Genomic DNA, 11452 nt, shown 5'->3' with positions numbered 1-11452 from the left:
GTTAATCTTTGCAATTACTGCCAAGGATTGAAATGTAAATTGAAATTTGTCCTATTGGAAATATATATTAATATACATATTAATACTTGTTAATCTTTGCAATATACATTAATATTTATACATTAATAATCTTTGCATATACATTAATATTAATATACATATTAATACTTGTTAATCTTTGCAATTACTGCCAAGGATTGAAATGTAAATTGAAATTAACGCCACTTACACTGTGAACAGGGGTGGACGGCTCTTCTGAATCTTCTATACCTAATGTACATCGACAGGTGTAATTAGTATTTATAATTTCAGTAAATTATAACAAATTGCATGGGGTGTTTCGTAGGCGCGTACCGTTACCGTCGTGAATCCATTTCACGGATCGCTTCTTCCTGTTCACGTACATAGATTGACCTTTGCTTTTCATATTTTTTACGTCGCTCAACGAATGGGAAATTCGTCGCGCGAGCTCGACCTGGTCCTCGACCGTCGGATGTGTCGGCGCATAAAAATACGAGGACGCAAACATCTTTCCTGCAAACGATTACTCGTATTGAATTTATATTCTCGAACCGATTAACCGACTTACTATTTTTCGATTGTAGAATCCCCTCCGTGTCCGAGGCGGGGGTCAGCAGTTTCTGCAGGTTGACCGGAGCACTTTCGTTGCTCTCCTGTAAAAAACCAAAATATATTAATATACATATTAACATATGTATGTATGTATGTAATGTATCGATTAAAATGTTTGTTTAGAATGTCTTCTCGAGTAACTATACACTCACCATGTCGAAGTGCAGTATTTTCGAAGTTAAACTCTCGAGGAAATTCCTCTTGACGGGGTCGTGTCTATCGGAGGGTTTGAAACCGCGCGAACGTATTACAACATTATCCGCGGAGATGCTTCGTTGCAGATAATTCTCTTTTATATCGTTATAGTTCACGCTGTACTTGCAATCGGCTTCGTTCGAACTTTCGGATGCGAATCCATACGAATTGTACGTCTTGCTTAAAACGTTTCGCTTCGCGTTGGCGTGTCTGTTGGAATGGAATATTGTTTAGTCTGCGCATCTTTCTTTGAACAGTCAGATTAACGATAATTTGTTGAGATATAATTGCGAAGCGAACGATCATTTATATTTGCATCGATGGAAATTGGTTCTTCTCCAAACTGCCAATTAATTCCGCGTTGCGGTATTGGCAGCGGTACAATGAGGTTCCGTGTAAAAGAAATGCTAAATTTATCTGTTGTAACGTAATACGCAGTAACCGTTCGAACGGTTACATACGGGTTGTACTACCGAAAACGAAACCAATGCGGTACACGAGTATTTAACGAGTAATGCTATCGAGAATACAATTCGGGAATTCTAAAAAAGAACACGAACGCATAGATTATTTCTGATCGATAGAGTCACAGCAAAAGCATTTCTTTACGAAAAACTCACGGATTTGTCGAATCGTTCGCTTCGTAATTTTTAAGTAAAATTTCCTATAAACATTTTCAAGGCGCGACGAGATCATTACGCTGCTTTAAATAAATCGCTTCGTACAAGTTTGAATATCTCAAAACACTTTTTCTTTGGTACTAATTACCAAGGCAACATTTTCGACGCTGTTAGAATCTTATGATAGACTTCGAAATTTGTTCGGACTCTAAAAATAAAGGCTAAATCAAATTTAACGATACATAGGTTCGATTCAGTCGCTAAAATACAGAGTCAAGCAGAGTTTAGCTCAATTTTTGTTACAATGTGTAAAACGCAATCGATCGATGGATCGTCGAGAACGCGGGTTTTCGTTATATTAGAAAAATTTACTTATCGAATGATGCCCTCCTCATTTCGATGTTTAACGCACGGTTCGCTCGTTCCTCCCTTTTCTACTTTATTGCGTTTATCCTCTCTCTCTCTCTCTCTCTTTTTCTTTTTTTTTTTTCGTACGAATTTACGTAACCCGCGAGAGCGTACTATACTCCGAACGAAGTGCTCCGTACGGGAAGCCGATGAATCTCACGACGAAGGCTCCCTCGCCATGAGAATCAAAATCGCATCTTACAATATGTTTCCTGGCACGCACGATCGTCAACGGCTAGCCACACACATCCAGATCCACGGTAACTCTGGCAGCGTGGCAACCAAGTGGCTACCACTCTACCAGTCGCCAGTATGACCGGCTTGGTGGGCTTATTCATGACCGAGAGATCAGAGAAACCGAGTATCGAAAAACGAAATCTGATATCTATTTTTACGGTGGTCAGACGCAATTTTCAAATAACATTTTGCACCCCGAGCTGACATCTGCGACGAGCTGACATTTAAAAGAAAAAGGAAAGAATTCAACTTTTTCGCGTTTCCTCTACATACATAACTGAATCCTCTTCCAGGGGAGTCGTCCGAACGTTCGATCGCTAGAAAGAAAAGCTCGTCACTTGTACGAGGACTGTCCTCGCCACTTGAATGTCTCTTTCAACACCGTTATTTATTTTGCATAAAAAACGTTGTCTCCTATTTAAAACGTTCACTTAGACGAGTCGAATTACTGTATGATCGGCACACGGTGCTTTATAATAGCGCCCAACCGTTGCTATACCAACTTCCCGACTGCCTTGAGTCGTCTTCGGTAAAAATAGACCATCGGAAAGCGACACCTCGGTAATCGGTGGCTCCTGCCTTACGCCACAGAATTTATCATACCCGTTCGATTCTCTCGCAACTTGCTGCAATTATTCTGAAAGATGTTTCAAGTTTCATTGTTGTAAAAATAACTACTCGGAGAAAGTAAGAAGAAAAGTGGATTTCGTATCATGCCAAGTGGAAGGCAATCGCGGTGATCGCTTTGCGATTAAAATACGTAAATGTAGATTTAAATTATACTTTACGAAGGAAAATTGTGTAACTGTCCTTAATGAAGTATCAAATGTTGCTTTACTTTAGATTGACAACACTTCGATATGTACAAATACGTTCTTGTAATTATCACTGAATATACCTAAAACTATGTAACGTTATTTAATTACAAATTGTGTATATTATTTTTGTCCATTAACATTGACATTCTTTTCAACCGAATGAAATTATATTTAATCCCAATCGTCGCTTTTTATATCTTGTACAATGTCTGTCGTTTCTCTAGATGAATTATCATTGCTGTCGATGCTGCTTTTTAACTTTTTCTTCTGCTTCTTTGTTTTGGTTTGTCGTTCACGTTTTCCTAGATCGGACTTCTCGATCGGCAGATCGGAATCGCTGTCGTCGTCGCTTAGATCTCCGCTTTCTTCGATCGAGTTCCCTTTCTTCAATTTTCGTACAGTTGGTAAATTATATTCGGCAATATCTTCGTTATTTGTAAGTAACTTCAGTTTTTGAGATTGATAGATTTTTTTCCAAGATTCATAGAATTTCGATAACGACGTCCCTTGCGCATGGATTTTATTCTCCCAAGATTTAATCTCTGACAGATTTGTCAAGGCAATCGCGCTTTTACTGCGTTCCGTTTCGATATATTTTCGGTTTTCTTCGATCTTGTCCAACAATTGTTTCATTTTTCTACAGTAATTCGCAACGTGGCATTTCTTTATAAATGCTTTTAACTAGAAATAAAAATTAATTATATTCAAATTGTACAATTTAACACTCGATAAAAAAATGGCCTTAAATCAAACATCTTCTTACCTGTATTATGCATGGTATATATAAATCTGGAAAATATACCGTATGACTATCCTTTGCAGCGTTTGCCAAGATAAGTTGGTAGATGGAATCAATAACATTATCTTTGAAACCGTTCTCCTGTAGCTGCGACTTTGACAATCTCAGTATACAAATGAAAGGTACTGGTTTCATCGAGACTGTCTTGTGTTTCTTATTAAAATCGTAAGAATTCAATATCTACAAAAATAGAAATAATAATGTATCACGTTCACAGATTGAATATTTTAGAATTATTTTAAATAACTTTTAAATATATACCTCTAATAAAAATGGTAATACAGGTATAAATATGCCAGTTTCTTTAGAAATATCTATCAACATTTGTAAACAGTGAAATCTCAAAGGATAATATTGTGGAGTTGGTATTACTTTTATTGTTCCTATAATAATCTGAAAATAAAAAAGAAAATATTGGTTTTAATTAAACGCTTAGTTATTTTAACGAGGTATAATATGTAAAATGTTCTCGCATACTTGTACAAGAGGGTACAAAAGTGACTGCAATGTAGAATCGCTTTTTGATAGCGTAATTAATTCCGTCCAAAAACGCAACGAATTCATGTATTGCCAGTTGTATACTGCTTGAAAATTCTCCTACAAAAATTCTTTAATATATTAAACTGTACGATATTTATCTGTTATCTACGCATTACCTTCTTTTTTAAAGTCATAGCATTCCTTAAATGGATAGCTAATTGCCTAATGTATAAAAAGGCATGATTATAGGCTAGATTGCTATCGAGCAAATATATCTCCGTCAGCGAATGTCTCATAAAGTTTATCGCAGGTAGCGTCGTAAAAGATACGAATTTTGAATTTTCAACGTATTTTACATACATGGCCTAAAACATTGATTTCATATTAATATCGGAATAACTATAATCTTTAATACGAGCATTGAAATTTCAATTTTACCTTGAATAACATTTCTAAAACTGATTCTCGATTAGTGGTTGCTATACGTAATATATTTAAAAAACAAACAACGCGAACAGTTTCTTCTCCGCTTGACCACGTATTTAACAAAATCTTTAACAATGGTTTAGTTAACGATGAAAATGATTGCGTATAAGGTAACATTTGATGTAGATGCTTTAAAAGCACTGTAAGTATATTAGACGACGTTACATTTTGTAAGATCTGAAAACAAATATATATATATAATAAAGTACTTGGATTCATACCGCTCTACACATACAAATTTTAATATAAGAACATACTTTGATTAAGTCGGCTAGATATGACTTCAAAATACCCTTTATTTTGCCAAATCTTTTAGATTTATGTGGTTGAATCTGGGTCTCTGAGCCCAATTTTAAGAAACGTTTGAAAGCATCGGGTAAATAAAATATACATAATTGTACAACTCCATTAAACACTAAAAAATGTTTTAATTATTTAGTAATTACCTAATATTTAACATTGACAAAAATGACTCAAGAAAGATGTAAACACATACCTACACCACCTTCTACTTTATACCGTAGAGATTCTGTGTCTGAAGATTCTGATACTGTTTGTAATGCAGCATGGAAAGCTTCCACTGCACATTTAATAGTCTTCAATGTCCTATGGAAAATTATAAACTGATATAGCAGAGAAATAAATTTTGTGTAATACAATATTGCATTACAACTCTTTCATTCTGGTTAATGTTTAATTGTAGCAATATATAAAGTAAAATAAAATATTACTTGTCCTTCTGAATTTCTTCTTGCCATGATTTAAGTAATTGTAACGTAACTTTTCGTTTATCTTTCGTTACAGCGCTATCTTCCTCTACTTCGTAATCGCTCTCATCGCTAGCAACCTAAAACAATTGAAAAATCATTAGAAAAATAGGTATTTTCTCTCAACTTATATTCGTTATTTTTATACCTCTAAATGAGTGTTAGGTATATGTCTTATATCCAGATCATTTAACGAAGATTTATCATTGTCGTCGTCGCTATTGATATCATCGTTATCGTCGTCGGACAGATTGAATTCCAAAAGGTTTTTATCATTTTCTTTTAAATACGAATAAAATTCAGGATCAGTTTTCTTTAATTTCATTAAGGATTTCTTGTGTTCCATTGGATCCATTTCATCTTCGCTACTTCTTGCGCTATCTTCATTATTCATTTCATTTCCGGAATGTTTATTTAAAAGATCACCTGTAGCTATTTTACTTGAACGTTTTTTCTTCTTCTTCATAGCTGGTTTCTTTGACGTCTTCAACACACTTTGTGTACTTTTTATTTTCATTATTTAACTGCAATTATAATTTTTCAAATAATGAACATAACCTATAGCGCAATAGTCAAAATTTCTTATTGCTTTCTTGAAAAACTATTTAAAGCAAAAAGAAACGAAGAAGTGATAATCTCACTATCTGCACTTACATTTCTATATTTATTTTTTTTAATGTTTAACGCTTACAAAGTTTGTTCAACAGACTGCACGTGTAATTTCTTTTCCTTCACATTTCCATGCCATGTGCATGTGCGAAATGAGGTTAGAAGTTTGTATCGTAAACTGACGCGAACGCTCTCTAGGGTATTTTCCCTAGACTTGAAAGATTTTATTCGAAAGATCGATTACATAAATAAAATAACGTATTTGCTAATATCGTTTTTTAAAGAAAATTGATTGATATCATCGATGTACATCGTATCATCTGATTATCTTTATTATCTCATATTTTTCATATACAAAATTTTGTCTTAGTTTAATGTTGGTGAGATTTGAATGAAGTAGAGATAGAGAACGATTTGAAAAGTTGAACTTTTAAGAAATGTACATAATGAGGTATAATTTGTAGTTTTTATACAAATCGAATGTATCGAGAATGTGCAATGAAAGATCGTAGAATAAAACCGAACAACTAATTACTATATCCTAATTGGCTGGGGATATAACAATGTGTAATTTAAGCATATCTTTGTTTGGGCCTACTAAAAAAGGAGATGTACTTTCTGGTACAGAACTTTGTTGAGGATTCAGTTCTTCGAATGGTAAAAGGTCATCCAAATTAAGGACTCGTTCGGCTTTACTAAATCTGTGAATGATTTCTGTTACTCTTGCAATATGTTCAACACCATCTTGTAATCCATAAATTAGAACACCTATTTTTACACGCATATCAGTATCGCCATTCACCGGAGGCTCCTTACATGTAAGCGATAATCTAACCGATCGTTTAACATGTTCGGGCATCTCTACGGTTCCTTGCCAAACTATTAAGAAAAATTTCTTAAACCAGACTCCCTTCGGATATATATCTACAACCCATTCGCACGCGCGATCGCCGGCATATTCTGCCAAGCACGAATGACTCGAAAATACAAGGGTTCTAGTATGATAAAATGGTAAACTATGAAAATTTTCTATCGTAAGTAACGAACTACAAGTATCTACGGTGTACAATCTTGGTTCAAACAGTAATGCACCGTCTTCTTCGTTTAAACTCACCTCTCTAACTCTATCCAACTGACCCGAATGAAACGACATACCGATCGACATACGTTCTACAAAAAATTCCTTATACTTTTTTGTTAAAGAAGATAATAAAAGATCTGCTAATTGTCGAGGAGACATCATTGGAAATCTAACCGGAGACATCACGGCTATCACTAACTGTTTCAATGTAGCTTCTAATTCGTCATACGACAATTGTGGTTTCAAACGATTTGCCTGGTGATCCAACCAAGATTCTAGGCACTTGTATAACGTCATCTCGTCTTTTATCACTAAATTACTTTGATGTAGTAACGATACTAAAATATCTATATCAAAGTTTCCAAAATCTGCCGTCTTAGCCACCAATTCCAAATTCCATTTAATGAAATTCTGGCATGCCTGAGTAATATTGTGATGGCCACAATTTGAAGTATACTGTAACCACGATACAAGAGTGCCGTGTATGGCAGCTATCGCGATATGATTTTGCATATAGTCAAGGCACAGCGATATTAAATCTTTTACATTATACTTGTCCGCTAAAGATAATATCGGTAAAACAACTCCATAATTAATTCTTATTTGGCCAGTGTAAAAGTACCGCAAAAATTCGCTAAATATAGGTGCGCATTGCGGTGTTTCTTGGAGAGTTACTCTGCTTTCTTGAGATTCGCTCCATTGAGGGCTCATTAGCATCACCTGTGTTAAAAAGAACAATGACGACGGTGTATAGATTTGAAAACAAATCGACTTACTTGAAAAACATCGCTAGAGGCACAAAGTATAAGGCGATGAGCTGGATATTCTATACCGTCGACAACCAGACAAATATCATTCATAAGACGTTCTGCATACAGTGTTGCTATTTTCAATAGAACAGTATGCGAATTATCAACCTATACAAAGAAAATGATAGATTAGTTAACATATTAGTTCCTCCCAAAGAAACTGAAACTTATAAAATTGATAAGAACCTCTATCGAATCAGAATTTTCAAATTCCTTCACATTACTTGGAATATTACTTAATTCCTCCGTTTTTTTATTTGTATCCATTCCCAAAGAACCTGTCATCCACCTAAAAGTACTTTGTAACATTTGGTCATGTTAGCTTTGCATACTTTAATCGTTATTTATTTTCTCATGCTGTTTTATATAATATTTGCACAAGATGCATCTCTTCCGTTATATTTGCCATCAAATGTTGTATATTTTATTACAGTACTTCTCGAAGCAAAATAACTGTAAGAAGAATAACAAATACAGTTACAGAAAGTAATTATTATGTTTAAGCGACACATAGATAAGCCATTGAATATTAAATTTTCATATAGAAATAGAATTATTAGCAATATTATTTTACTGGAAAATACTAAGATATTACCGATTACGCTGAAGCACGTCCAACTACAAAGGAAGAAGTAGTTTTTGAAAACTTGTCTTTGCGAAAATGTAAATTGTTTTATCGAACCACGCAGGAGTTCTCAGTTATGTTTACTTTTTATTCTTGCCTGGACAATTTCAACTTTTTACAAAACGAAACCGCCAAGGGTCGCAAGCAGTCGTAATTCGTAAGTGTTCGCGAGGACTGGAACAATCTCAAGTCATCTCAAATCTCAAGCAGTACTGCACAGGGGGGCGAAGGCGAAGCTCCTATACGAAGTTTGTAGCGCCGCCTGGAATACTTTCACCTACTAAATTGTGGAGCCCATACGCACGCACGTTTGTATACGTTTGTACAGTAGCGGGTTTTTTGAATTGCTTTACATTATTTGAAAGAAAAGAACCCGGAGAAAGTAAGACATTCCCTAATTTATATAGCTTAAATAGAAATAGAAACGAATAAGATATTTATATAACAAATTGTTCATTATGTCTTATATACTATAGACTTTTACAATAATAATAACATCAATATGCGTTGATGCTAATTTCGAGTTACCATATTTTCATTTACTTGTAAACACAAGACACGTACAAAAATATAAGAATGTGTAAATACTTTTTAGAGAAGTACTCTTTATTTTGCCAAGTATGAAACATAAATTTAATGTAAAATGTATTAAAAGTAAGAACTAAACGTACATCGTATGAAATTTGCACTAAATAGAACACTTGGAACAACAGATAAGAACACTTGTTTTACTATATAAACGTGTAACAACCGTATAACGAAACGAATAAATTAGTCAAGTGCCTATAATTTTTTAAATAGTAATAGCAAAATTACTACGCGACATTCGATAACGACAAGAATTTTAGAGTTTAATATTTTCAGCTAAAGAACAGGAGAGTCCTGTATTGTCTGGTTCGATGTTTAATTCTTTTACTACTCCATCTTCGAGTACCATAGAGTAGCGCTTACTTCTTTTTCCACCCAATACGGGCAAATCCACAGAAAGTTGTAATGCATCTGTAAATTGAGCTGTAGGATCTGCTAGCATGCGTACCTATCGAATGAAATATATGATATGCCATTATTTATATATATTTGTATATTATTAGTAACAGTACCTTGCCATCCGCTCCGTGTTCTTTACCCCAAGCTGCCATAACGAACGGATCGTTTACAGCGATGCAAAAGATTTCTGCGATTCCTTTAGATCTTAAATCTGTAGCTTTTTGTATGAAACCGGGTAGATGCGTCTAAAACAATACAACATTTACACATATCGTGCTTAGACTTTTCTAAAATTCCACTTGTACGCATAGAAAAATGACTATTTAACATTCGATATAATTTTCATGAGATAGAAAAGTATTATTTTCTAAACGATACCTTTGAACATCCTGGTGTAAAGGCACCCGGTACTGCGAACACTACGATCTTTTTACCTGCTGCAATTTTTGCAAGGTTTACTTTATTCGCAGGGGAATCCTCGAAGAGGTCGATTCCGGGTAGCTTGTCACCCACCTAAATTATTAAATATAAACGAACGAAATTATTAGGTGTATTTAGCAATTCGTTAGATCTAAAACGATGGTACGTAGTTACGTATGTACGTACGACTTACCGCGATAACCATGTTTTGCGAAGATACTCGAAAGTTTCGTACAAAACAACTAAGCGACGATCGTTCGCCGACAAGAATCGCACGATTGACGAGTTGGTTCATCTATATCCTATATCTAGAACTAGTAACACAACGAACCAAACAGTCTACTGTTTTCAATGGAATAGAGTGTAATATACGTAATTACGTGGTTAAAGCGATATCGGCTTGGCATGCGGCTTCGACCAACTCGCCGTGATTGCGCAATCTTTCAAATCATTACATAAATATACTCTTCTTTTCTTATATATCTATGTAAATTCTATTTTTTCGTTCATTTTATTAACGTAGTAAGTTCGCTCGCCTTGACATGTATGTTTTATTTATTTATGTGTTACTAACGTGACACGAGAAATGACAGATGGTTCGGAATAGTTTAGTTCAGTTCAGTTGCAACGCAGGTTACCGATCGAAGAAGCACGTTGAACGTTACCATCGTCGGATTATATTTCGTCTGTCGGTAAGTTACCAAACTTGGATTACTGTCGGTCGGTACAGTGTTACCGGCATTCTGTATGCTGTAAGTATGGGAATTTTGTTAGTTACGAAAAATGTGTTTTGTCGGTAAAATTATTTCAAAATATTATCGCGTGAGAAGTGTTTCTAATTTTCCTTTGTAATTCAATTTTCTGTGGAAAAAGTGTGTGTGCCCTTTGGGTGTCGGTTTTACGGTCGCATTAGATACTTTACCGACGTTAGGATCGCTGGTCTGTTACCAAGCGCCGCTACGCGACGAATATCGAAACCGTCTAGTTACCGACTGGTCTAGTTACCCACTGTGGTGGGTAGATCCACTCTTTTTTATTCTCTTTTTTTAGAAATGGCTGAAACTGAAAGGAACGCGTAATAAAAGTGTTCCATACAGAAATCCGTCGCATCTAGAGTTGTATTATAGAATTTAATGTTGTAATTAAAGAATTTATCGAGTATATTGACCGCTGGATAATTACACCACTTGCTATTGTGTAACGTGTTCCTCCTCAGGGGGCTGTAGCTACGTTTCATTTTTAAATGTCCAGGGTGCTAGCGGGCCCTGACGGACGTTACTGTAAACGCGTCAAGAAAATTCCTTTTAAAAATTGCGAATGAAATATTTTCGTTCGAGTTGAAATAATCGTGTTATAGACAGTTTCTATGCAGAGCCTGCCTCTTTTCTGTCGTGCGCGTCGACGATCGGGAAAACCGAAGCGGATAAAAAGCCGAAAGGTAACACGAGACGGACTTCGGGGACGGAAGGGGTCGAGGA

At 35.2% G+C, this 11452-nt stretch overlaps 4 protein-coding genes across 6 annotated transcripts in view; all 4 read right to left on the bottom strand.

Annotated features, from left to right (window-relative positions):
• The window catches only part of LOC128881719 (uncharacterized), a 6811-nt gene extending 4546 nt beyond the window's left edge, over positions 1–2265 (bottom strand). Inside the window, exons 1-5 of the mRNA XM_054132994.1 lie at positions 1821–2265; positions 786–1038; positions 590–674; positions 355–534; positions 230–270 (exon numbers count right to left, since the gene is read on the bottom strand). Coding sequence (XP_053988969.1) covers positions 230–270; positions 355–534; positions 590–674; positions 786–1038; positions 1821–1843 — 582 coding nt within the window. The 5' untranslated portion in view covers positions 1844–2265. The remainder of the gene's footprint in view (positions 1–229; positions 271–354; positions 535–589; positions 675–785; positions 1039–1820) is intronic.
• A 643-nt stretch (positions 2266–2908) lies between these two features.
• LOC128881716 (nucleolar complex protein 2 homolog) lies at positions 2909–6229 on the bottom strand. Of its 3 annotated transcripts, none has more exons than XM_054132989.1 (11): positions 6098–6229; positions 5592–5967; positions 5408–5523; positions 5173–5282; positions 4934–5091; positions 4629–4853; positions 4367–4555; positions 4188–4307; positions 3972–4103; positions 3675–3890; positions 2909–3592 (listed from the first exon to the last, which is right to left on the bottom strand). In XM_054132989.1, the coding sequence occupies exons 2-11, from the start codon at positions 5958–5960 to the stop codon at positions 3083–3085; spliced, it is 2145 nt and encodes a 714-aa protein (XP_053988964.1). In that variant the 5' UTR covers positions 5961–5967; positions 6098–6229; the 3' UTR covers positions 2909–3082. The 3 variants fall into 3 exon arrangements, with proteins under 3 accessions (XP_053988964.1, XP_053988965.1, XP_053988966.1); XM_054132990.1 differs by having other exon boundaries at positions 5592–6044; positions 6135–6212; XM_054132991.1 differs by having other exon boundaries at positions 6135–6153.
• A 130-nt stretch (positions 6230–6359) lies between these two features.
• On the bottom strand, positions 6360–9005 carry LOC128881717 (BTB/POZ domain-containing protein 17). Its single transcript, XM_054132992.1, has 4 exons — positions 8538–9005; positions 8129–8395; positions 7910–8050; positions 6360–7853 (listed from the first exon to the last, which is right to left on the bottom strand). Exons 2-4 carry the CDS (start codon positions 8249–8251, stop codon positions 6594–6596), a joined length of 1524 nt encoding a protein of 507 aa, XP_053988967.1. The 5' UTR covers positions 8252–8395; positions 8538–9005; the 3' UTR covers positions 6360–6593.
• Positions 9006–9152: 147 nt separating this feature from the next.
• Positions 9153–10515, bottom strand: LOC128881718 (peroxiredoxin-5, mitochondrial). Its single transcript, XM_054132993.1, has 4 exons — positions 10168–10515; positions 9933–10067; positions 9668–9799; positions 9153–9603 (listed from the first exon to the last, which is right to left on the bottom strand). The coding sequence occupies exons 1-4, from the start codon at positions 10267–10269 to the stop codon at positions 9412–9414; spliced, it is 561 nt and encodes a 186-aa protein (XP_053988968.1). The 5' UTR covers positions 10270–10515; the 3' UTR covers positions 9153–9411.
• Between the last annotated feature and the right edge of the window lie 937 nt (positions 10516–11452).

The sequence above is a fragment of the Hylaeus volcanicus genome, chromosome 9, assembly GCF_026283585.1.
Source record: "Hylaeus volcanicus isolate JK05 chromosome 9, UHH_iyHylVolc1.0_haploid, whole genome shotgun sequence".
In the NCBI taxonomy this organism is placed as follows: domain Eukaryota; kingdom Metazoa; phylum Arthropoda; class Insecta; order Hymenoptera; family Colletidae; genus Hylaeus; species Hylaeus volcanicus.
Note: the sequence above shows the minus strand (reverse complement) of the source record. Positions and strands in the feature narration are given on the sequence as shown.